This window comes from Parasteatoda tepidariorum, chromosome 1 (assembly GCF_982258835.1).
Source record: "Parasteatoda tepidariorum strain Cologne lab strain chromosome 1, Ptep-v5.0, whole genome shotgun sequence".
Taxonomy (NCBI): domain Eukaryota; kingdom Metazoa; phylum Arthropoda; class Arachnida; order Araneae; family Theridiidae; genus Parasteatoda; species Parasteatoda tepidariorum.
The window spans coordinates 136,863,464-136,891,255 of NC_141755.1; the positions used below are offsets into that span (position 1 = coordinate 136,863,464).

Sequence of the window (27,792 nt, forward strand, 5' to 3'; positions counted from 1 at the left end):
GGCATGGCACCCCCGCTACGGTAGCCCGATGACCTGCACTCAAAGTCGAGCACTTTACGGTGGAACAGTTTAACGAGAGGACCAATACCGCACACCTTCGGTCCCTACGCAGACTGATCCAAGTGGTCACCCACCCGCACACTGACCGCAACCAGTGATGCTTGATTTCGGCTATCTGCTGGGAACCGTGTCTTTACGATCCGTTCATTGTGGGACTTATATATACCAGGAAATAGGAATATTTGGAATAAAATCCAGGGTAAAAGTGGGATTCGACAAGCTACCTCTTCGCTTAGAATGGAATAAAGCGATATATTCTTATTTCTGCTCCCTTTCAAGATGTTTACTTAATAGTTTGCTGCGCGCTTTTATTTTACCCCTTATAAAATTTGAGTTCCAAGGAAAACTAAAAACGTCATAGAAAACAAGTAAGCTAAAAGCGTAAAAATATTTTCGCACAATCTTTGGAAATTGGTTTTAAACCAATACTTTATTTTTACCATTTAAATTTGCTATTAGTTTGGATTTTTAAATTAAAGAATTCAATTAAAATAGAAATGCATTTTTTTAATAGTATCCCCTACCTATTTCAGGGTGCACAATCTTTTTTAAATTCACGGCTACTTGTATTTCTGGTTAACTAATGAAAGTTCGCATGCTCGAGTATTTAGGCATGTTGACGACATTTATTGTAATTTTTATATAAATAATATTGTTTTTGACACTAAATTCTTCACGTGAGTTGACTTAGTTACATATTTGCATATTATTTGGCTGCTTCTTTTGCTTGATCTGTTGAATGTGCCTTGTGAATGAATAAATTTAACTGAATTGTAATTTCCCTGTTAATGTTAATTTGTGTGGAAGTTCTGCTGTTTGTTCTGTTGAATGTGCCTTTTGAATGAATCGTAACTGATGTGAAAGCCCTTGTGCCTGTTCTGCTCGATGTTCCTTGTAGATGAATTGTTGAAGTTGAATTATTATCATTCAATTAAACAAAAAATCCATTTATATAACATTCTAGAAAAAGTAAATTTTAGAGATTTTATAATCATTTAGAAGAAACTGGTATTACAATAGAAAAAAAAGATCAATGTTTATTTAAATATTATTAATCCCATCGTCTTAAAAGTAGTCGGCGTACCCCCAAAATGATCCCTAAGGTGACTCATGGATCCCTAAGGGGTCCATGAACCACAGGTTAAGAAACCCTGTTCTAGACCTCAAAACTACTCTAGTTTGTTTTCCGTCTGGGGTCCACATGACAGCAACAGTTCTTTTGTCTCCAGTCATTATTTCTAAAATAATAAATACAAGTAGTATTCAAATTAATTTAAAGACAACTGCTAACTAAAAGCAGTGCAGCAAATTTGAAATACCAGTTTCTTCTAAATGATTATAAAATCTCTAAAATTTCCTTTTTCTAGAATGTTATATAAATGACTTGAGAATTGGTATGAAATTTACATTTTTAAAAAATCCTCGGATTGTTATTTTCATGTTGGTAACTGTGCCTATTTATGCACTTAATTTAAAATGTTTTTTCTTTCCAGATGACAAAAATATTGAACATCTTTTTGGAGGTTGAGATTACAAATATAAAAAAATTGATGGTGGTATCACTGGTAGTCAAAAACAAAACAGATTATCTGATTTGATGGTTAGTTATTATTTTAACTACCTTTCTATTTTTAAAATTTTCTATCTTTGCATTGCATTTAAAAAAATTATTTTTTCTTCAAAATACACAAACTTAAATGATTTAATATAATGTCTACTTTATTACACATTGCTAACCTTTTTACATTTCTTTTTTAATGCAATAATGTATCATTTTATTTAACATTAATTTTATGCATTGTTTATCATTTTAATGCAGTATTGTTTCGTGTACTAAATATTTCTAGTTATTTAAAGTATTTATCCAGAGAATGATATATAAGTTTCAAGTTTATTTGTGAAAATTAAAAATAATATTATCCTCAGAACTATAAGAAAGACAAATCTTGTCAGGGATCTGTCCAGGCCGAATTTACTACCGTTTAGCGGTACCTTCACAAATTCAACTTTAGAAAAAACGGTTGTTTCACAAATTCAATTTTAGGAAAAACGGTAGTTTCACAAAATATTTTTTCTTAAAATTTCATTTTTGTATCTCTTAAGAAACGATAAATCCATATTTTTGTGTTGATTTTTAAATATAAATTTTAATTTTTCACAAATTATGTCTAAATTTTCACAAAATAGCTACCTCTCAGAAAAACCTAGACAGACCCCTGCTTGTTTAATAGAGTAGCACTTAAATAGAGTAGCAGATAGCTCTTAGGGAACAGTTTTAGTAGTCATTTTTGTTACTGTCAGTTGTTTTGAGGATGTCAAATTTTTGTGGCATGGTTTGTTACTCTAATTCATGTATTAACAATTTTAAAAAAAATACATAATATTACTTGTATTCCTAGCTGAAAAAAATGCTATTTGTTTGCAATAAAGAGTGTTCTAAAAGTCACCCAATCTTTGAGTTTTATGTCATTTGATTAATAAAATGCGGATATTGAAAATAAAATGCCAGTGTTTAGACTATTAAAATTTCAAATGCGCTATCACACATGCAATTCTAGGTTGGTTTTTTGTTGGTTGTTTTTAAAATCACAATTTTTGATTTAAAACTTGTGTTTTCAATTAAAATTATTTCCTGCTTGAATTATGGAACACACTGTAGTAAAACAGTATTACTCTTGTAATAGCAATAAAATCTGCATAAACGTGTAGCTGACTAGAAGCATATTTGCTATACTTTAAATTCCAGAGATTTTAAATTTTCTCTCCTTTTTAATTGTGTTTAGTTCTGAAAACTAAAGCTCTTTTGTTATTTGCAGTGATAGGGAGCCAACGGATCGGAGTTCATCAAGCGAGCTGTGATCGAGGTCCTGGACTCAAAGCTCTCCTGGTAATATAGGGATGACCGCTAGCACGTTCTATGGGTGTTGTACCTGACCTCTTGCAGCAGCATGCTTCGAACACATCTGATCATCAGTCTTCACCACAGCATAGGCTTCAAGACTCAACAATATCAGATGAGGTATTACTTGTGATTTTTATAACTGTTGTGTTACTAGAATTGTAGTAAGACTTAATTATTGTGAACGAGTTGTTTTTTTTTGTTTGTTTTTTTGAACTTTTAGCTTTTTTAAGATTACTGTGTGTGAAACCATCACAATGAAAGCTATCAAAAACCTTAAGAATTGCTTTTATGTATTGGTATAACATTAATATTGATATTTTAAATAGCTAAACTTATGAGAAAAAGTGTATTAAAAAATTCCTCTTTTGTTACAGTTAAGAATTCAAATTATATAAAACAAAATTTTCACCATTATTATGCACTATTATCTAAAATAACCAGTGTATATAAATAAACTTTAAGTATTGACCATAGTATAATAAACAAAAGTTCTTCTGAAAACTCTTTTTATAAAATTACTGACTAAAATTTATATTTTAACACAGATTTTTTAAATTAAAATAAGAGTTAATTTTGAACTATAATCTCAATTTAAACATAATTGTTAACTATATTACTATATTTAAGTGTGTATATAATTTAAACTTTAAAATGCATGCATGAGTTAATATTTAATATAATATATATATATATGGTGACTAATAAAGCTCTTGCTGTCTTTGCTTTGCTATTGAGTGAAAAGTAAATTAGTGTGTAAAGTGGACAAAAATCCTGTCGGTTCAGAGTAGGAATATTAGTTGTTATAAAAGCAGGTACACCATACACTGCTTATCACTAGCTGCATGAAAACTCCGAATATGTCAAGTGTCAGGGGGTAGTGCTGTGAATAAGCATACTGTATGGCATTGGTTTCAAAAATTAAGGTCTATTTAGAAGGAATCTGGATCCATTAACAAACCCTTAACAAAATATTTTAACTTAAAAGTGGACCCTTCACAGATTTGTTTATCTTCATTATTGTTTTGCTAATAGAATGAACCTTTCCCAGGAAGCGGGAGGGGGGGGGGGGAGAAAGACAAATGCAAAGGAACTAAGTATAGACTAAATACCAAATATTTGTGTGTTGCATTTCTAATTTAGTAGCAGCAATAGCTGTTTATTTTTGAAAATTTAATTTGTTTTTATTATTATTTTACAGTGTTGAGCATAATCTTGTATCCATTTACAATTTAAAAACTCATTGTAAAGAATTTTTGCAATAACATGACCCTATTTGCACAAATTCACAAAAGCAGGACCCTGGTTGAAAGAATGTGACTTAACGTTTATTTTTTATTCACAAATTACGATTAATTTTTTCACAATTTTACAAAAACGGACCTTTCACAAAATGTCTGGACAGACCCCTGGAAACATCTAGTTGGTTTGTTACTTGATACATTTATTGCACTTAAAATATTCTTATTTGTTTTTAAAGCATAATTTTTTTTCCTTCTGTTTCCCCATTTCTTTAATGTCACCCCTGCAAAATATTAGTTAGAATTAAGAAATTCCTTTTTTCCTATTGTGACTTGTATAGCTGGTTCATTCAATATGTATTTTAAGTAAGATATTCTGGTGACTGAAACATTAATGGTTTTTAAAGTTAATTATCAGAAAATATACCCACATGTGCTATTAATATGTGATTTTTTTTTAATAAAATATTCGCTTAAATTTTATGTGTTTCTATTTGAGAGAGTTATGCTTTTTTAAGTAGGAATTATGATAATTTTTTTTGTTTGTTTTTAGAATTTATAAATAACATATTTTAAATGGAACAACATAATATAATATTCCAGTTTTAAGTCTCATTAAAATTTTTGTGTATGGTTATCTTTTTTAATAGTAATTAGTTAGGTTATTGGAAAGAGAAATTACCAAGTTTTTAGCATTCACTATAACATATGTAACTACATATACATTCATTACATAACTTTTGCTGAAAATATTTAGTTTTTATTTTAACTGAAATGAAAAGTAATATTACTTATGTATAAATTTGACTTTCGCTTTAAATATTCTAAAGAAATCAGTATAATAAAAGTATCTTAATTTTCATTGCAGATATATCAGGAAGTAAGTGTTAAAAATTTTTTTATATGCTATTGCAGTTGCACTAAATGTTAAAATAAAATCACCACTTTTTTTAAAATAAGTATTGGCTTTGTTTTTGTGCTAATTTTAAATAATACAGCATAAATTAATATTTATAGTTTCTTGATGCTTGCTTTTTGTATTGCTTTATTGTCTGTTTACCTCTTAGTTTTATTTTTCTAATTGAATAACTTTATTCTTTTATGTAACAGTATAGGCAAGCTGTTGGAAAGGTCCCTCCTCAACTACAACACAAACAGCGCTCTTTTCTCACATTTGGGTTTGGTGATGGTACTGGTCCCTTTCCATCTCCAAGGAGAGAGAGCCATGTTAGTGTCAATGTTACACCATCATCGCACGAGTCATCTGATGACACTCCAGAAATAAGAAAGTACGATTCAACTCTGATATTCTATGTGCTGCCTTATGGAGTGAGAATCGAGCACTTTTTTTTAAAAATATTTTCTCCGTCTCTTTTTTGATACTCGATTATTTAGCAAAGTAAATTATGTAAATATTATTCCTGAAACCTAAATTCTGCTACTTATTAGTTCTTATTTTACTCCTCATAATGTGTTCATTTCCAGGGATGAGATTTTTCCGCTTTTTAGCGGATTTCCGCTTTTTTTACTTTTGTATCTCGAATATCCGCCTTTTTATTAAAAACTGCGATTATCTAAAAGTTTCACTTTAAAAAAAAAATTTTTTAAGTAAATATTTTGCCTTTTCGAAAAATTTAGCCGTTGAATTATTGTATTTATTTCTGATTTTCAAAGATAAACAGAAAATTCAACCTACATATCTGTCAATCCTTCCACATTTTTACATTTGTGCTATTTTCGCCACTTTTAAGCGCAGAAGATACGATTTTCCTCATTTTTACCCGCCCGCCAGATGGTTCGTATTTTCATAATTCAAACGTCGCTGCTTCAAACAAGCTTTTTAAAAGTCTCAAGCCCGGAATTTGCTAACATTTCGATTCTTATTCACTAAATTTGAATATACTACAATATAATTCGTATTTACGAGATTTAAAAATCCAATATCACTATATGTATTTACACGTTTTTAAAAACATATGTAACGATTCGTATTCACTGGAGTTTAAAATCAATTATCGCGATTCTTGTAAGAAGTAGGGTTTTTTTTAAATTAGTTGCTATAAATGTGACTGTTTTTCTATCAACAATTATTAGTATATGTAGACATATTCAAAACTTGCATTCTGTGCTTGCAAAGTAGAATGTGACAGAGGCAGGTAAAGAAAGAGAAAATAGGATTTGTGAAAAGATGTTTGAAGATGGGCTAACGACTAAATTAATCACCAATCTGTTTCCCCTCATTCACAAGCTGCATTACGAGAAATTTGACCTTGTTAAAGGATTTTCTGCTTGTTTTGTAAAACCTAAAGCATTTGCAGCAAATTAAGCAAAAAAAAAAAAAAAAAAAGATTTAGCAAACAAAAGCAATTACTTAAAAAATTATTAAATTTTTTGTGGAAAAAAAAGTTTATTAACTCAGCACCAAAATTTAAGAAATAATAATGCTGCTGTTATTTATGATATAAAATGCGAAATTCTTATCATATGAAAAATAATTATCTAAACAGTTGCTGATTATCATGTAATTTTTTCAAACTAAAATAGCAATTTTTTTTGTTTGTTATCTTAAATTGTCAGGAATTTATTATTAAGCGATTGCACACGCGTAAAATTTACTCACGTGGAAATTCAGCTTTTTTGTCTTTTGGCCAATCTCATCCCTGCATTTCCTTTTGAAAACAAAATCCTTTTTCTCAAACATCAAAAGCTTTTATCCAAATTACCTGATTTAGTTTTAGTGCTAGATTAGTGATAAAATCAGGTGTGAGTTTTTTTAAAAAACCGTGATACATTTAGAACAAGACTGAATACATTATAGCCCTTTATATTGACATAAGTTTGTATGTATTTGCATATTTTAACTGCTGGCTTTTTTACAAAGAAAAAGACTATAATTGTTTTAAAAATTTTTGGATGGCATTGTTTTGTATATTTTAAAAACTAGGCTTTTAACCATTGATATTTTTCATATAGATTTTATGAGTTTAACTTCGTTAATAATTTCATTATTATTTTCATTAATAGTTATCAAATTAAATTGTTTTATTTTAAAATATGATTGTTATTTCAACCTTCTTAAATAAATGAGTTCACTTACAACTAAATAATTTCACTTCAAGCAGCGGATCTTGCCTTTTCAAGGTAATTTACCAGGCGATGATCGTTTCTGCTGCTCGCAAAAGAAATCAAAATAAATAAATAAAAAACTGTAAAAACATGCCATTTGTTTGAAAGTCAAGCATTCAATAGTGAAATATTTTTTTTAATAATTCTAAAGTCTTTGATGGTGTTTATTTTTAGTGTGAAAAGTAAACAGTAAACCTTACGTTATTAATTTATTAATAAATTATCACTCATTATTATTGCAACACGATGTTTAAATGTTTTATTGTGTATCCTTCTAAGTTTTCTCATGGGTAACGAACAAGGACATTAAATTTTTAATATGGCATAATAAAATTATAAATTATTTTGTAGAAAAAAATTAATTAGTAATTTGCTGATATTAATTGGAATTAAAGCAGGTTAACATTTATTAAAATAGATTAAAAGCTGGTTTAAACTCATTGCATTGTGTAATTTACTTATTTATTTGTTAGTGCTACTAACTGTGACTTAAGCATTAGGTGGAATTTTTACATTGCTGATAGCAATATTTTATCACACTGTTGCTCGGAATTATCATTTTTTGTATTAATTTCTTTTTGAACTTAATTTTGTAGCTAAAATTTATTTTATTGTTTTTTTAATATAAACTGTTGTTACTTAGGAGTAAATCTACTGATTGGTACAGAGAATGGACTCATGCTTCTTGACCGTAGTGGTCAAGGTAAGGTGTATCAGTTAATATCGAGGAGAAAATTTCGGCAAATGGAAGTCCTAGATGGCCAAAATATTCTTGTCACAGTGTCTGGCGAAAAATGTAGAGTACACATATATTACCTCTCTTGGCTGAGGAGCAAAATATTGAGAACTGATGGAGTGAGTATTAGCTAGTGTCTTATCAGTTTAACACATATTCAAGTTCAGGATTGTTTTTTTATATATTCCTTACAGTTATATTTTAGTTATTAATGAATTATTTTTTATTAGCTTATAGGGAAACTGAAATAGCTTTTAATGCATGTTTTATGATTCAGCTTTTGATTTTAATCAATGTAATTAATTTTTATTTGATTTCATTTATTTTTTATTATTAACGGTAACCAAATATACTTTTAAGCTTATTATGAGTAAATCATTAAATTTCAGATTTCAATATTAAATACAAATTCGTTTTCATCTCTCCCAAACTTTTTTTTTGTCCTATTTAGAGAAGAAGTTATAAAAGTTTTAAAAACCCATTTCCTTATAGGGAGCTGCAGCAAGACTTGCCTTTTAATAATATACAGTGCCTGTCACTTAATAAAGCATCATTCGTTCTTAGGAAGTTTGATTGTATTAAGTGGCTAATTTTATTAACTGGTATTCTACATTTAAATTAAAAAAAAGGGTTTCAATATTAAACTTTACAAATACTACAGTGGCTAAATTAATTTCTGTATTTTTGTTTAATTTAAATGTCCTATATTATTAAAAAAATAGCTTCAATTTTTTTTTAAAGATTTTGTTATTTTATAAGCAGCATTTTAAAGATTCAGCTCTTTTAAGGCTTGTAAAAGTTTTTATAACTTTTATTATTTCATTGAGAGTTAAATTGGAATTGATGTCAAATTTATCTTTGACATTCAAATGTTGAGAATATAGCTAGTTAACAAATTTAATTAAATGTACCCACTATTTTTATTGTGTCTAAATAAAATAAAAAAAGAGCACAGACTGGTTTTTATTTTACTTGTTTTTTCGATATTTTAGCACCACTTTTTTGTTTGATTTAATAAATGATGAATATTTTTTAAATGTGTTTATCTCATTAAATATTTTAGGAATTTAATTTTTTTTTTTAGTTTATTTTTTTAAATTTTGCTGCAGCTATTCTCTCAATAGTAAAGCTTAATGAGTCAGTGATTTAAACTGATATTGAATGATAACTGTATTCAATACTTTTTCTTAACTCATCAGCAATTTTTGTTTACATTCCTTTACTCTTCTCTTCCCCGTTTCATTCTTTTTTAAATATAAGTGCAGTTACTGCAGCTAAAAACCTGTTTTGTTATTTTCTCTATTGGTAAGTGTGATATTTTAAATATTTGTTTGCCTTATCTTATTGAAATTTTGCATAAATGCTCACTATATGCTGTTTGTCTATAGTATAGAGTTAGGACTAAGTTAATAATTTTTTATTTTACACCTATACCTAAATTTGTATTTTTGATTATTTAGATTTATTTAGGTCTAAAAAAATGTATTTTAGACCATTTTTTCTAGTGGTTGCTATATTAGTGGTAAATTATTTAAAAGTTATTGTTATGCTTAATGAAAAGCCCCAAGTTCATTACAATAGCATTAAAGCCAAAAAAAAAATTACTAAAATGAGTTTTTTTTATTTAAGTTAATATTTTAAGAAGTTAATTTTTTGCCCATTCTTTTTTTTATAGTTGATGAAAACAATTTACTTAACAAAACTGTGATCATATTTTAGATTGAAAAAAGAAGTGGTTGGATAAATGTAGGAGATCTTCAATGTGCTATCCATTTTAAAATAGGTAAACAAGAATTTAATGCATAAGTGTTATGTTATCTAAATTTTGTATTTATGTCCATAAATTTATGTGTAGTGTTTATGCTTATAATTCAAAAGAAATACTAGATAAATATTTATTTGGCACACGTTAAAGTTAACACTGTATCAAAATTTTATTCAGCTATGCACTGCTTCTTAGTATGAATTAACTTATCACAAATTTTAAAAAAAGAAAGAAGAAAACTGTTATTTACTATGCTTCGTAGCATACTTGTAGCTCTATTTTCTTCTATTCTCAAGTTTTATGTACATACAGTCAAACCTTGTTTAATCTTGTTAAGTCTTAAATCTCTATTATGAATTAGAAATGTATCGAGTAGTGGCCAAATATTTGGCCAAACAAAATTGACCGAATAGCAACACTTTTTTTTTTAATTAAAAGACATGAATATATATTTTTTATATTGGAATAAGTTTAGTCATTATTGAAAAATAATCGAAACTTAGCTGTATAATTGATATGGGGTAAAGGGGAAAAAGTTTTAATAGAAATGTTTAAGTTAGTAAAGATAATTAGATACTAAAATAATTAGAAATATTTAAGATAAAAAAAAAAAACTAACTGCTATTGAAAAAATAAGCTAAAGTTGTAAAGGTGAATAAAAAAGAATATTCTCTTAATTCTTAAAACAAAACTTTAATGTTAAAAATAATATTTTCTGCAAAAAAAATTATGCATAAAACATTAAAAGAGGTAATGTCTATCAGAAAAGTTTTAAAGAATGCAGCGCTATTATAAAAACACATATAAAAAACAAAGATTATACACAAAAGCAGAATAGAAAAACTGAAAATTGATCGTAATTTTTGAAAGAAAATTTTAATGCTTAACATTTCAGTTTTCCAAATACTGTATTTTCAAGAAAAGTGAAGATTAAAGTCTAGTATAAACCCTCCTAATTGCCTTGTCATAATAAAAGCGTCTGTGAAACTAGTTTTTTGTAGTAAAAAAAGCTTTTTGTTATATCCCCATTATAAATATGTAAGTTAATATATATTTGATTTCATATTTATTTATGTGTGAAACATATAATTATAATTGTACTATAATATATATCTAGTTTTTATTTCCGCTTTATATTAAATAATTTCTTTAAATCTCATAATAAATACAACCAATTACTTCAAAAAATAGAATAAAGTTATAAAGGAAGCTAAAAATATTTTAGTTCAGATGAATTTAATTAAAAAATGTTCTTACTTCAGGTGGTCTATCTTGAAAAATCTGGCTAAACACCCTGTTAAAAAAATTATGTTAAGCATGTTCACGTTAACGAGGTACCACTGTGTATTTATAAGTGTGTTTTTTCTTTTAAAAAAACAGCTTGCAGTGTTTATATTTAGATTATTCATTTTAATGACTCAAACAGTGATGAATTCTTGTAAAGTGTCTACTTTTGACAAAAGTATGATTTCTTTGTTTAGTGATGTTAATATTTAAAATTTCATTTTGAATTTTATATTCACATCAATTCTAATATGTATAACCTTAAGCGTAAATCCATTTCAAAGCATAACAAATATTATTTATAAACCTGTTTGTAGGTTTTTCATTAGACTACTTATCACAGCATTGTAATGATGATTAATTCTAATTAAGAGTCCAGTTCTTACCAGAATTTGATTTCTTTATTTTATAATTTTAAGAACTTTATGAGTAATATATCACTACTATACCAAAGTGTGACTGTTTTTATAATTTTTTCCCAGTCGAATTTGAAAGAATAAAGTTCCTTGTTATCACCTTGAAAGAAAGCATAGAAATTTATTAATGGGCACCAATACCGTATCACAAATTCATGGCCTTCAAGCCTTTTGCAGACTAAGCTCACTGGCCTGCTCTAATAGATATGATGATTGAAGAGGGTGTTTGGCTCAAAGTAGTGTAAGGTTCTACTGAAGGTTTTCATGCTCTAGATTTGGATTCTGGTGCTGTCTACGATATTTATATACCCGCTCATGTGAGTAAATTATTTTGATATCTTTCTGAGTTTTAATGAATTTTTTTGTAACTGATGTTTGAGTTTTCTGTGGGTCTCTAAACTATGATCTGGTGACAGATCTTCATATCAGACTCGCTACCGTTTAATATGATCATATGGTATTTATTTGAATTGAAGCTGTACTCCAAATTTTGAACACAGATTTGTGAAAAATAAAAAGTAGCGTAGAAAGGTTTATTGATAACAGATATTTATCAAATTAATAATAGGAAGTAATAATAAGTCAATGATTGATTAAATTAATTGTTCACTTTTTAAATTTTTACAATTAAAAACTTTTAAATAGATTAAATACACACATGAAACTATAATTGTTCTAACTGTATCATGCTCCGAAAATGATTGGTCACTCCCACTGTCACAACTGACTTTGGAATTGGTGCTGGTGTCGCTGTTTTCCTACAAAGAGTTGTCTATTATGAAATCCTATGCATTTGTTATGCAGACAATCATGTTCAGGATCGATTGAACACTAAAGATATACCTATGGAACGTGACTAGTGCAGTGACCAGAATGGATCGTTACATTTTTCCATTTGAAAGGGGTAAAAACTAAATTTCTCCCATTCAACAAATTTTTACACCTTCGACTCTAAGCTGCATTTGATTTTCAGTAACATTGAAAAGGAAAGGGTGGCTTATATTGCAATAAATATGGTATTTTAAAAATTGCAACTTTAGTAAACTTAAGAAAATAATAATCCAAAGAAACACAATGACTAATATGTTGGTTAAATAAAAAGAAGTTTTTTTTTCTGAGTTAATAACATATAATAGATTTAAAAGTAACAAAAGTTTTCTCTTTGCTTTATTTAGGACTTGTTTTATTGATGTTAAATTTAGTTCTCAAGCTTGTAGTTATCAAGACATCATTGAATTATGTGTTTTTGTCTTTGATTTCTTAGTAGTTTACCTTATTCTTTTTCTGATATAACTAGAGTAAAAGTATAGTTAAGTGAGTAAAGTTTGTACTCTTTTTGTTAGAGTACTAGACTACATGCTATTTTTACTAGACTAATAGTTTTAATATAATATTTAGCCACAGGAATCTGTTTCTGTGTTCTTGAAGATCACTTTAGTTCATATCTTGACATTTTGTGGCTGATTGTCATGATGTACATAATAACGTGGAAGATATTTATTATAAATTATACGAAATTAGTATTAAAAACTTACAATAAGTGGCATACTGCAACGCAAATATCCCTCACTCCATGGTTTGTTTGAAAATTTGCATAGTTTAAAATTACAGGGTTTTAAGAGATAAGTTGACACACATGCTCTGCAACTTTAATGCTTAGCAAAATATCAGTACCAGACTTTCAAATGAGTTTGAAAACTTTATTGCCTGTAATATAATAACAAATTTTCAAAGTAAAGACCTTTGCATTTAATGCAGAGTTGTATGCAGGTCACTGAATTTTATATGTATGCATGGCGCAGTTGACCTAATATTTTGTCCCATTCCTTATGCAAAGATCTTTTTAGACATGCCAAAATTTTGAGGTGTCACGCAAATTCTTATCACCAAGATAAATCATAGGAAAAATTCATTGGAGTTAATTTCGTGGGATTTGATGACAATTTTCAATCTGTAAGAGATTCAAGGAAATGTAAATTTTATGCATAAAGTTTTGTATTTTATTTTTGCTGATAGTTTGCACTTCAATAACTAAATTTTTATTTTACATAAAATTAAATTTTTTAAAATCTTTTATTTAGTTTACTTCAAAGCTCTTTTCTTTAAATTAAATGATAGTTTTACATTTTAAAGGCCTTATAATCACTGTTAAACATTTTCTGCATATATTTCCACTTCATTAAGCACCTTGATGATTTCTTAATTGAATAATAATATTTTTGTTGATCTTTTTCTTGCGCTCCTTTTGGATAGTTTCGCAATTGGGTATGTTTTAAATATGAATACATTATTTAGCTTTTAGTAGGCTTCATGCGCTCTAATCCTAATTTTTGATGCAGATAAAAATATCATTGCTGCTTGCTTTTAATATATTTCTTCTCACGTTCCTGAACTAGCCACCGCATTCTCCACATTTGACATGCTTGTATTTCTTCATGTGGGGTCAAATATAAAACAAGTAACCTGTAGAATCAATAGTCTTGAAGCATCTAAAGATCTGGTTGCCACTGAAAATGTGCTGACTGTTTTTGCTCATGTACACCAATTCATGCGCCACTTCTTTGAATCTTGTTGATACTCGCTCTATCAAGTAATTTTATAATTTGATTCTAAACTGGTTGCAAGCTATTAGGAACTGTTAATAAATCTGTTAATATTAGGAACTGTTAATAAATCTGTTAATATTAGGAACTATTAATAAATCTGTTAATATTAGGAACTGTTAATAAATCTTTTATCTAACTTGTTTTTCAATTACTTGGGAGTAATACTGCATTTAGCACTTTTAACACTGCATTTGAGCATATATTGTACATTCCTATACAAAATCAGTTTATTTAGGTCACCTTTAGCTGCCTTCACATTTTTGACTTCATAGTTTTGAACCACCCTGTAATCTTATGACTTCCCCTAAATAAACTGATAATTTTCTGATCAAATACTAGTTTTCTTACCAAAACGTTATTCTTGATAGAGAACTTTGTGAATTAGCTAAAAATAAACTTTAGTTCTTATATTTAAAGAGCTGACTCAGTTATTCAATAATTTAAGCAACTTGGGGTGTAAATATGTATCCTTTGACTTAAAAGTAATGAAATGTGGATTTTGAAGCAGAATAAGAATGGAAACTTTATTAAGTGTTGCAATTTATTTTGCCACATTTTTCTACTACAACTCTAATCTCTACAATTGTGAAGCTATTTGTTGTAAAACTCTTTAAGTATAAACCTCTAATATAGATAGTTTAGCTTTAACCTTTTTCTGGGGGAAGGGGTGCCTGTGGGATGTGTTTTATTGTTTTATGCAACACTTTCTCATAAGGGTAGAGAATGTTTTCTACATTTCCCACCTATAAGTTTGGGTATATATCTACTGTTTTCTTTCCTGCTTTTTTTTGTAGTTAATTTAAATTTTGTAAAAAATATTTTTGTTTAAAAAAATGTTTTAAAGTTATTTTTCAACGATAATTTCTTTATTGCTATTTTAATTTAACGAATAGCAATTTTGATTATACATAAAAATATCAAGTAATCATAGCCGTCAAAGTAAATTATCTCAAATTGAAATAAATATTGAAGTAAAATATTTTAAATAAACTCAAATAAATAATATTTTTCGGGTTTCTATTCTATTTTTGGTATAAATGTGGTGCTTATCGGTTTTTTTAAACTTTTGATTGTAATTGTTGCAGACAAGAAGAAAATATTTTACTATGAATTTTAATAAAGATATTTATTTTGTAGGAAAAATTCAGATATATATTTACATTTTTTAGCTGTAACTTCATTCATGATTTTGGCTATATAAGGATTTCAAAGATTGCGGATTTTGAAATTGTAATTTATAATACTGTATTTTTTATGCTTTATTTGTAATGAAATCATAAATGGTATTTTTTTTCTTCCTAATCTTTTTTCTTTTGTGACAATTTTCATGTTCCTCCCCTCTCATTATGCTAGATACAATTTAATTTTAAGTTAGTTTTTATGAAGTCTAATAATATCTCGTTGGTTTATCTTCATAAGATCGAACTGAATTTTTGAGAACATTAAAATTTCATAAATCTATTACCTGAATTTAAAAAAATATATAATTTCTATTATAGTTTCTACATAGTTTCAGTAAGATGCATTCTTTTATGAAATTTGGTACAAAAGGAAAATGACATGATGTTTTGAATATGAATATTTTATATGAATTATTTGCAACTGAAGCACAATAATTGAAATATTTGTGTATTACTTGTTGGGGAACTATTTTAAAAGAAAATTCTTTGGAAACCAAAGCACATATGTGATACGAACTAAGAGATTAGAGGAATAAAGTTCTGAGTGATATGTTATAAATAAATTTAGAAACTGGCTAAAGCATTTTTTTTTTTATAGTTAGTGATTTAAATTACGATATATGCTATTTAGAAAATTAAATTAAATTAAAAATGTTGTATTAATTTTTGTCAATGATTAACCAAGTTATTGTAATAATAGTTTTTTTATGTATTACACAATTTATTTAATATAATATTGTAAATAAGATTAAGGGAATTTATTTGATTAAATAATTTTCAATAGTAACGATCATTCTTACTGAGAAGAGAAGATCAATCAAATTAGCCAGGAATTATAGTAGAATTATCTTCGTTTCCCCCTCTTGTTTTTATTGTTATTATCATTAATAGTGAAAACATAAAACCGGCAAATAAAGTGGTAAAAACTATTTATCATTGATTGAAGTGACGTATTTTCATAAGTTGAAAAGATTTAACAATTCTAAAGATAAAAAATACATTCAAATAGTTATATTCGTAGTTAAATTACATGTCTTTTAGTACATCAGAAATGATTTAAATTTCTTCTATTTTTACTTAGACTTATAGTAGAACAGTGACAAATTGTTTAAAATTTGTTTTAATATAAATATGTTAAAAAACAGCTTGTAAAATTTTTTTGATAGAAATTAAACGTGAAATGCTTAATAAACGTACTAAAATTACAAATATTAATTGTAATGTATTAAATAGTTATTATTATAGGTAGTGATAATTATAGCTATTAAAACTTTTGTATGTTATTGTAAACTAAGACTTGATTCTTTAAATTTTGCTTTTGCAGAAATTGTTGTGAATGAGGGATTGATATAACAGCAAAAAAGAAAAAGCTGTTTCTATTATTTTTTCCATTCATTAATTTTTTTTAACATAAATGTACCTATAGACATTGAAATATTATTTATTGAGATTCTGCATTGATAAAGTTCAAAACAAAAAGATTGACAAAGTGTTACATGGTGCTAATGAATGCTTGAAGGTGCATAAGTTATAATAACATAGGACAGGTTGATAATTTATTATAGAAAACGGTATGTGAAATGCTATTTGTTCAATTTTTATGCTGAATCTAATAAAACCACTGAAAAAGGTTTTCTGCACTTTTAAAGTTATACAAAAGCACAAGAGTCCCTCTCTGGTGGTCCTTGTACTATCCCTAAATACGATAGTCAAAAAAGTAGTGAACGGTGTTTAAGAAAAACAGTGGGAGTATTCTTTCATTCCCGTCACCATTTTTTTACGAACAGAGGCTACCTCTTACAATTTCCTCCCCCAGTCGCAGAAAGATGCACCAACAGACCTAGATGTCTTGTCGATCCCTCTCCCTTCTTCCTCTCTCCCATATCCCCAAAGTTAGCAGGGCTAAACAATGTCCATGAAATTCATGACCCGGAGGAAGTCGACCACCAAAAGTGGTTTATTCAGAATGTCCCCTTAGTCCAGACCAAGACAGTCCAGGATATGATGGGGAGAAGTCTGCATGTTGTGGCATGTCGATCCCTCTTGAAAAGGTTAATAAATAAGTATGATATGATAAGCAGTTAATGTTGTAATAAACAATACACAAAAATCATAACGAAGTTTGGAATTGAAGTAGCTCCCTGATTAAATGTTTTCATGATTTGTATTTCATTGCAATTATGTTAAATAATCTGAAATGTTTGCTAGTGTGCATGTATGCATAGAGAATAATGAATGTCAGTTATATATACTTTTTAAAATTCTGGTTTTAATATATGAAGTTCCTATGTTTAATCCCTGTATTCTTGGGTTATTTAAGGTTATATCAAACTTTGTAAAATATAATTAAAATCTGTTTTATAATAAAAAATTGCATTCATAATTTTTTTTTTTTTAATTGTCTTTAAAAGACTTAAAATACTAACATTAAACACTAAATTTTAAAGCATTCTGCTGCAGTGGTAACAAAAAACTTTTTTTAACAGGAAATTGAAACTAATTTGGAATACATGTGATTTTTCACATGAAATATATATTAAAATGAACTAATTTTGGTTTTTTAAATATGTGTGACAATTAAAAAGAATTGTTAGTATCATTGAAACATTTATTGGGGCCTAAATTAGAAAGGCATTTATGCAAGTATTTTTTTTTTATTATTATTATTTAATTTTCTTTATACTTGCTGCATCTTACACATTTGTATTGTATTATTATTTTATATTATTTATTTATTTTTTGCCGATGGGCCTTTTTTTACACAATATTTTTTCTGCTAGATTATGCAGAATCTTTTTTTTTATGTGTATGATTTTTTATAGATATAATTAGTTGTTTTGTAATTTTATGTCAGTGTTTCTTTTTTTTAAGTACCCTTTTATAAATATATATCTGCTCCTTTGTTTAGTTTATTTTAATCATTGTCCAAAACATTTCAAAAGTTTTTAATATTCATGTTTATATTTCTTTTAGTCTCAGGACTCCATTATACCTCACACTATAGTCACTCTTCCTAATTCCAAAGGCTTGCAACTCCTTCTTTGTTATGATAGTGAGTATAATTTCAATGCTTAAAATTTATAACTGAACATAAATTGTTTTACATTTGATTCCAGTTATTTACTGCTCATTTTAAGAATTTATCAAATTAAAAAGTATTTTCTAACTATATAAACTGTAATTTATTGTTAGAGATTTAAAATTACTGATTATAGTTTTATTGTACTTATTGCTAATCATATGTTGCATTATCAGTTTAAAAATGTACCCAAACAACTAGTTCTCCATTATTAAGAAGACTTTCTGTTTTCTATAATATTTGTGTATGTTAATTTGGTTAAAAATGATAGTTTTCTTAATTTTAATAATTTTTCACACAATGCGACAAAATGTGCTATGTCGAGCAGATACTAAAAAGTAACTGAATATTTAATATGTGTTTGAGTTTAATCTGTGCATTTTACATCACACATATAAAAATTTAGTATTTCTTTCAAATATTTCAGTTTACATTAAATTGTTCTGTGGAATCTTCATTATTATAAAATCAGAACTTTTTGAGATTTGCAGTTTCATTCTTTTGAATGTATTGAACCTGCTGTCAGCACAGTTTCAACTGAAGCCGAAGAAATGCAAGGCACTGCATTCCTTTAGGAAAACTTGGGAAAGATCCCACCATTAAATTCTGTATGCATGCCACATTTGTTGTATTTCGGACAACCTGTATAGAATAAGTTGTGATGAATTATGAAAGATTTTATTTTTTTTAACAATGTTATATATATATATATACATATTGAGCCATTAATATTAACATTAAATGTACTTATACAAATATACTTCTTAAAAATATATGTAAATGTACTTATTCTTGTTTATAAAGTGACAATTTTTATGTTCAGACTATTTTTTAAAAAAGGTCAATTTTTATTAAAAGATGATTATTAACATACTCTTTCTTAAATGAACTGATAAAATTGTTAAAAGATAATAAATTGATAAAACGATTAAATTGTTGTTGAGCTGTTTGTTTTGGATACAGCTAAAAAACATATGTAAGAAAATGAACATAGTTTGATCTATATGTTTTACAAAATTGGATATAGCTCAAAATAAGTGTTAAAAGTTTTACAAATGGGTGTTTAAAAAAGTAAATAAAGCTTAAAGTGTATATTTATAAGAATTGTCTCAGCACAATGATTCTTTTGCTTCTATGCTAATGCTTTAAGTTTCCATCATATTTTTGTATTATAGGCACATGTCCTATCACTGCACTAGGAATAATCCTTATGGATTAAGATTTTGGACTGCTAGGTTAAGTTGACTAGGATCGTTTGAAAAGTTGCAATTGTAACTTTTCAGTTGATCTCAGATGATGAGTTAAAAAATAAAAACAAATATATTCTTCGAAAACCTTTTAATTTCTCAAAGCTAAAAGTCTGAGGTTCAGAAAATTACTTAACTATTTTCAGAATTTGTAAAAGTCTGTTGAAGAACTACTTATAATTAAAATTACATATGCAGAGATTTATGCATTATGAAATTATTTTAGTTCCAGGTAATTCTTTTGAAAAATAATTATAACAGTAGTATAAAAATCTGAATTAAATGCTTGTTTTCTTCGACACTCACATTAAGTTGTTTAAATGCCTATCTTCCTTGAAATATTTTGTCCATTTTTTTTTTTAAATATCCATTTCGAGCTTTATTTTCTTTGCTAGAAAAATACAACCTGACTGTTGATCACGAAAATTAAGATTTCTCAAGATCCTTCTCTTTATTTCTATTTAAGAATTACAACTTTGTTAAGAGTTGAACAGAAAAAAAAGCTTTCTTTTCCAAACATCCTTAAAAATGTTAGTAGTATATAATTAAACATCTTCTTTGCTTTCTAGCAATAAAAACATGCAAATGCAAAGTATTACATAAATTAGTTTGATTCTTAAATGTTTTAAGATGTTTAAAAAATTGTTTGCAGCATAACAGTTGGAATGGAAAATTTACTCAGAACGTTCAAGAAGGTGTTGATAGTTTTTAATGTTTGACAAATTTTTTTAAATAATTATATTTTAAAGTGGTATTAACTATATTTAGTAATTGTCACGAGATCAGTGCTTGTTCTCACTTTAACGTTTTTGTTATATTTAAAGAACTCAACATACTTATCTTTTAAAACTTAAGGCATCTCCATTTTTTTTAAAAATTTGCTATGTATTTTTCTTTCTCTTATCTTTTACTGTATTTTGAAATAACTTTTAAGATAATGATTTTTAGTAGAATTTTTTCCATCCTATTTTTTGAATAGTTCTGTTTAGGTACTGAAATTATTTATTATGAGTTAAAATAAATTGTTTATTTTTATTTCTAGATGAAGGAGTTTATGTAAATTCTTGTGGGAAAGTTAATAAAAATGTTGTTCTTCAGTGGGGAGAGATGCCAACATCTGTAGGTAAGAAATATTTTTTCTTTTTGATTTTACCTTCATTTATCTATTCTGTTTGAAATAATTATCAAGTTTGAAATGTATAACATAATATTTATTCATTTATTTACAATACATACAGTAGGGAACCGATTATACGGAACGATCGGGACCATCGCTATTCTGGATAACTGATTTTTCCGGTTTTCTGAATCGCTACAAAAAGCCATTTTTTTTTATTGTTAAACCCAACTAAAAATAATTTTTTTTTTGGAAATAATCTTAAAAAGAAGAAAAAACGATGGAGTAATACACTAATGATTATTTCCAAAATGAAGGTAAGGTAAACATATTTCAAAAAAGAAAGAAAAATCCTAAAATCTTATGAGGAAAAAAAATTTTTTTTTAAAAAAAATAGCGGGAAAATTTATAGAATTTCGTTCCGGTTTTTTGATTTTCCGGTTTTCTGATTTCCGGATAACGGGTTCTGTACTGTATTATTATTGTAAATTAAAAGAATAATGGATTTAAATGTAACATTTTATTCAGTTATGATAGGAACAGTTACATATTATCCTGTATAATTATATTTCCAAATTTCAATCTTGAAAGCTATTTTAAAAATATTCTTTCAATTGTATTGTATTATCTGCAGAACAGTTTTAGCAGTGGGAAGTTAATGGCTATTTTATAAAGGTAAAAACATTGTAATAAAACTTGAACTGTTCTTGAGTTTTATGTTAATGTTTTAGGCAATTGTAAACAAATAATCTATTTAAATAATTTGATTTCTGCACAAATGCCAAAGTTATTAAGAAAAACATATTAATGATTTATAAAGAGGAGGATTAAATGAATTCTTAATCAATTGAAGTAAATATTTTTCCATGATAATACAGACGAAAAAGGAATGAAGCTATTATAATCAAAGATATGCTTGCTTTTTATTTAGATTATGCTTTTACAATGTTCTTAACTACCAAACAAGAGTAGTAGCTACAGTTTCTGAGTGTAAAGTTTAAAAAATTGCTTTTTATTAGATTATGCTTAAAATACGCAGCTCCTCAGAGCTTCAACTAAATTTAGTTGAAAAGTTTACAGATCAAATCAATTGAGCATCTGTAGTCTTTTTTTTATCATTAATGAGATCCTTACTGGATGAATTTTTTATTTTTTTACTATTCATATTAAGTATGGTCATTTACATAAAAGTTAGTTAAATGAACACAACATGACATCTCTTTTACTAATAGTTTTTGCATTTAGCATTATGGAATGATAAAACATACACATATATTATGAAGATTTTGAAGCATTTTTAAAAAAAATTGGCATCTTTAACTGAGTTAAAGCTAAATATTTGAAGGAATTTATTTACAATAAATAAACCTTTAAAATAATAATTAATTGTGGATTTTTGTTCTTAAAAATTATGTTATTGATTGTTAGTATGGCCTGTTTTTACTTGAAATAGGACTTAATTAAACATGACATTGTAAGAAAACTACTCTCATGCATAACTCTAATTCAACTTTTTGTTTTAATTCCTGTATAAATGAAAAATTTTATTAATAGAAAAGAAAGAATATTTTTGGGCATAACTGAATATTTAGCAAACTTGGCCCAGAACTAAATAATAAAAAAAAATTTGATTAGGCACAACGGTGAATTAATGAATCTACATTAGTATTGAAATAAAAAGTTAGTCGTTACATTGATCAATGAGAAAAGAATAAAATATTTTATATTCGCCATTATAAATATTAACTAATTGATTTAATTTAATTATAATTTGATTAAGAATGAGTAAAACAGAAAAACAAGTTTAAGAAATTAAAGAAATTTTAAAAGTTAGGAAATATGTGATGCCCATTGTGGCCTCGCAACACTATCTTGCTCTAGTGAGTTATCCTGACTTAGAATGAGAGAAAAATTTGAATATTTTAAAAGTTATTCAGCTTTTTTAAAACTTAGTGAGATTTTTATGAATGAAAATTATTTAAATCAAAGACTTATTCTTAGCCCAGATAATGTAGCATTGTTCAAATATTAAAATATAAAACCGTTTTCACAAAAATGTGTCTTTACTTCTTATTGATGTTTTACATCGTTTTCAGAACTAGCATGGATAATAATATTGGCTAAAGATAGGTCAAACATGACCGGGGCTCCCATGGGCCTATTACAATTATTTTATAAAATTCTACTTTTAAGTGAAACTTTTCTATGTTTCCATTCTCATTCAATGTTTTTGCTCACAAAATCTAATTTTTGACATAGCAAAAATAAAAAATAAAAAAAAACTAAGTTTTCTGATAAAAAATCGCATGGTATAAATAAAATATGAGATAAATTTCCATTGAAATTTACCTAGTATACCTGGAAAAGTCAGGGAATTTTTTATGAAATTCACTGGGAACTAGGATGTCTTAACAGTTGTTGCAAACTCACAGCAGTTATAAAAATAGCTTGTTGTTCAGAAAAAAAAGAGCTTTATTTCATTTGACGACAGAGTCTTTTAAAAATACCCTAAAACTTAATCAGGGCTGATTGTGCTCCGGAAAAAATCCGGATTTCCGGATATTTCTCTAACCGTGATTTGGAAGTTTCCGGAGATCGAAGGTTCGGATGTTTCAAAAAATCATTGATCACAAAAGTTTTTGGAAATCTAATTTTCAAAGGTGGAACTTAAAAACGCAGTTTACTTTATTTGTTTGTAAGGAGAGCTACTTTATAAGCTTATATTCAAGATTAATATTCATTTTTTATCAGTAAATAGTTATTATAATCATAAACTCAAGAAAGAAAGACATATTTGTAAATTTCAATTACTTCTCTAAGTCATCATAGGTATGTGTAAAATTTTAAATATATTTTATGTGAACTAAATTAAGTATAACTTTAGTAAACTAAGTACAAAAACACCTTGTTTAAATTTTTTTCTAATGTTTCGATTTAAACTTCTTTTTTTTTTTAACTCGAGAAATTTTCCGGAATTTTGCCTTGGGCTCACAATTACCCCTGTGGTCAATGACTATTTAAGATGAATACAAAAAATTACTTATCCCTGATGGTTACAAATTATTGTAGCGATTTTAAACAATAAAATGATACAAAATGCAAGGGTATTAAAAATACTTAAGTACATTTTTAATGAATTTCCATTTAAGATTAAATAAAATATTAAAATTCAAAATTATTACACAAAAAACGGCCAAAATTTTAGCATCTAAAATTGTGTATACAATTCAATGTACTAAATTTAAATTAAGATTGTAAAATAAATAAAAATTACATTGTATTATTCTATTTTCATTTCTGTCATTAGGAATCTCAAGCTGTCTTTACAATTCTTATACATATTTTAAGATGTATGCGCTTAAGATGTATTTTCATATGTTTACAAGTTTTAAGATGAATGGTAATAGTATAGTTTAAGATGTATAGACATTTTTTTTATTTTACCCTGCAGCATAGCTGCCAACTCTACTGGATCTATCAGCAGACTACTGGATTTTGCCATTTTCTTCTGGCTTTTCTCCTGATTTTTGTACATTTTAGATCTATAATTGAGTTTTCAAAAAATCGCCCATTAAAATAGAGATTTTACTCAATTTATTGCTGGGTTGAATATTTTAAAAAGTATTACTAATACATAATGAAATGGACCTCGCAGGAATCAGTTTAAGGCTTTTCTTTTTCTTTGCTCTAAAAATTTGTTAATTTTTTTCAGAACTCCCTTTTTAAATTAAATCTTTTAATTATCAATAATTATTTACTTGTCTACTACTATTTAAAATTTTGAGTTAACATAAAAAAATTTCAAATTCATTTAATGCCAATCACAAAGGAAAAATATTGCAGACCATTTATAGACATTATGGTTATAAAGTTTTTGTATTTTGATGACAATAAAAATCCCTAAAATTCTCTATATGTAAAATATTTAGTATATTATGCAGCAGTTACCGTGAAATTTATAATATTTCTTATCCATCTTGATTGCTGTTCTGCAGGAAACAAAATATTGTTACTGTTGTAAAAACTTTTATATATTTTGTACAAAGACTTATCTAATATAAACTAATCAAGAACAAAAATTTTCAATAATGTTAAAATCAACTCATAAAGGGTCAGGATGGTAATGGCAGCAATAAAAATAGTTCAACTTACTTTATTCAATATACCTAAGCAGGATTGCTAAATATTTCCATACAAATATTCTTTTTTCATTCTAAATCAGCTGCTACTGAGAATAAGTGTTATATGAGTTACTAGTGGCCATGAAACTGTTGAAAAGGCTAGGAAGTCAAATTCAGTGCAAAAATATTTTTAAAATGCAGTGAAACATAAGGAAAAGACTTAAAATTTTTAATATTTGTGGTAATCATAGTTTTTTTTTTTTCCTTCATGATCAATTTTTATTTAAAGAATGGATAGAGCATGAAAGACCTTTTAGTATTTATATTTATCCTGATTAAAGGAAGGTAGCATGTAGCTCTGTAAAGTGCATGTAAATGACGAATAAATACAAACAGAAATTAGATGAAAATACTTCCTTCTGTGTCTTCTGTTAACAGGACATTAAATAGCACAATTCCAGAAAAGCCGTTCCCAATTTTTTTTTTTTTGCTATGAAGCCCTAAATGATTAAATAGTCCGGTAATAATTAGGGTAAAAAACTTTTTTTTTATTTTGAACTTTTAATATTTAAAAGGAGAAATAAATTTTTTTCATCGTTTTATATTTAATAATCTTAATTTAGGTTTTACTCGTATGTTTAACAGTTGAATATACACTGTCTTAGAGATGAATCTAGTCTAATTGAAGATTTGTTTTTATATTGCTATTAAAAAGCTGTTTTTAAATGTTGAAAATAGTTATTAGGGAAACATATTTCTTTATTAAAAAAAATTCTGTTATTTTATTTTGATTTGATAAGCGCAATGTTAAATACTATTGCAAATTCTTATAAATGCATGTTTTTTTCATACTTTTATAAAATTGTTGTTAGAAAAATTATATATTTTTTTAAAAATTTTCATTTCCCATTTTTTGGCATATTACTTTAAATATAATTACAGATTTCAAAAACTGTTCAAAAAGTCTCAACTGTCAGAACTCCTTCACGGAACCCCTAACATCATTTGGAAACCATTGTTCTAGAGTGTGATCCATATATATATATTTGAATTTGCAAACTATTTTTAATGTATTTTGAGATATTTTAATTGAACTCCAGCCAACTGAATCCATGAATTGTATCATTAAGAATGAGCCATAATTATGTTATTAAATAATATTAATTAATTAAAATAACTTTCATCTTGAATCGAAACAAAGATATCTCCCTTGTACAATAGCCATCCTTGTACATGAAAATATTCATTTTTATTTTATTTTATTTATTTATTTATTTCAAATGATTGACTGTGAACAATTTTGGTTATGGATAACTTGAGCTGAGATCCTAAAGTATTTGTATTCAGTTAAAACTTTTCATAGTACTGCCCTGATATCTTGTGTCCGGTCATTCTAGACTAGCTCTCTGTCAATTTACATAAAGGAAAGTCTGGCATTTCAATATTGAACAAAATTAGTCATGAAATGTCATGATTTTAACTATTTAAAGGAAAAAAAATCATGGAAAGTTCATAGATTTAGGTGGCCAAAAAATCTTATTTTTTAAAACGGAATCCCCCTTCCCCAATTTCACAGATTTCCTATGCTCCAAATATCTGAATTAGTAACAAAATCCCCACTCACAGTCAGATTTCAATAAGATATAAAATGTTTTTTTTTCCTTTCCTGTTCTTTATTAAATTATGGTGTTCTTTCAAAAAATGAAAGAAAGAACAACATTTCTAGAAGGAATTATCTTTTAAACTCCAGTGATTCAGAAGGGCTTAAGAATTTTGAACTATAATTTCTTTTTAATAAAAAATAATTAGGAAAGAATAAAATTATTACTTGAGAGTGGTTATAAATGAAATATTTTTCGACTCTTGCTCAGTGATACTGAGATTTTTTGGTTTAGGTATTGTTACAGAAATCTACCTATTAAATTTTAGACTTATTAAAATTTTTTTAAATGATTTAAGTCTTAAAGAAATATTCAATGCTAATAGTTTTAAATTTAGTGTTTTCAATGTTAAGTTTAACTTTTTCTCTCTTATAATTTTAGCTTCGTCTGGGCTGCTGGATAATGCAAATGGAAAATGACGTTCTGGTAGAATACGAGGGCCCGTAAGTTCAATCCTGACAGAAAACAAAACAACTGATGTGTATATGCTGTTAGATTCTCTTTAAATCTGCCGAAGCTGAAAGTCCTCTTGTTGTTGTGCAGAAGTTTGAAGAAAGGCATATCTCTGTGTGATTCATCCCTGCTGTGTGTTTGTGTGGTTGCTGACAATTTTATAAAATCTTTCAATAAAGCAGATTCATCAGTTTATTGTTCTGATATATAGTTGCACATAAACAAAAAATTGCAATTGAAGGGAAGAGAACTGCATGAAATAAATTACTGTAAAGTTTTGGAATTCTTTTTATTAGAAAATAATAATAAAAATGATAACACATAGTCCAACTGTTGCTTTTTGCAATAAAAATTATTTTATTTAAGGACAAATATGTGTTCTTACGGATTATATGTTTATATTAAACAATGACGGTAAGAATATATTGCTTTTATAGTTGAGTGAAGTTTATATTGTGTTTTGTTTTAAAATAAAATAATTAAATTGTGAAATAATGTTTGTCATGATTTGGTTTGATTAATTTTTTTTATTCTTAGCTACTGCATTGGGTAATTTATACAGCAACTTTATAATAAATCTTCAAAATTTTAGAAAATGGGGTAGGCAGATATGTGTTCATTAATAAAATTTAAAAAGATATAATGTTGGAAATTTTTTTATAGTCATGATAGTAATGTTTAAGTATTTTGAAATTGGATGAAGTTAAAATTCGGTTTCTTTAAAATTTGCAACATATCGGAAACAATTTAATTTTAACATCATTGTTAAACATTAACTCCAGCTTATGAGCATTCATACT

The 27,792-nt window shown here is 26.9% G+C and overlaps 1 protein-coding gene across 11 annotated transcripts; it reads left to right on the forward strand.

Moving 5' to 3' along the window:
• The first annotated feature begins 424 nt into the window (after positions 1-424).
• Positions 425-27,487, forward strand: LOC147817064 (serine/threonine-protein kinase mig-15-like). 11 transcript variants are annotated; one of them, XR_015430089.1, is made up of 10 exons: positions 429-737; positions 1,554-1,660; positions 2,877-3,079; positions 5,311-5,489; positions 7,970-8,181; positions 9,782-9,845; positions 11,594-11,844; positions 18,288-18,366; positions 20,683-20,763; positions 26,921-27,487. XR_015430089.1 is itself a non-coding variant. In XM_087154323.1 (8 exons), the coding sequence occupies exons 5-8, from the start codon at positions 8,005-8,007 to the stop codon at positions 26,956-26,958; spliced, it is 375 nt and encodes a 124-aa protein (XP_087010449.1). In that variant the 5' UTR covers positions 425-737; positions 1,554-1,660; positions 2,877-3,079; positions 5,311-5,608; positions 7,970-8,004; the 3' UTR covers positions 26,959-27,487. The 11 variants fall into 11 exon arrangements, 5 of the variants coding, with proteins under 5 accessions (XP_087010449.1, XP_087010452.1, XP_087010448.1 ...); XR_015430094.1 differs by lacking the exon at positions 18,288-18,366 and having other exon boundaries at positions 9,738-9,845; XR_015430092.1 differs by lacking the exon at positions 20,683-20,763.
• The last annotated feature ends 305 nt before the right edge of the window (positions 27,488-27,792 follow it).

What these genes read in the sequence shown, in the direction of transcription:
- LOC147817064 (XM_087154323.1), top strand. Translation starts at nt 8,005, where the DNA reads ATGCTTCTTGACCGTAGTGGTCAAGGTAAGGTGTATCAGTTAATATCG. An exon ending in AAATATTGAGAACTGATGGA is followed by an intron (nt 8,182 to 18,287) that starts GTGAGTATTAGC and finishes TATTTCTTTTAG; the next exon opens with TCTCAGGACTCCATTATACC. An exon ending in ACTCCTTCTTTGTTATGATA is followed by an intron (nt 18,367 to 20,682) that starts GTGAGTATAATT and finishes TTTTATTTCTAG; the next exon opens with ATGAAGGAGTTTATGTAAAT.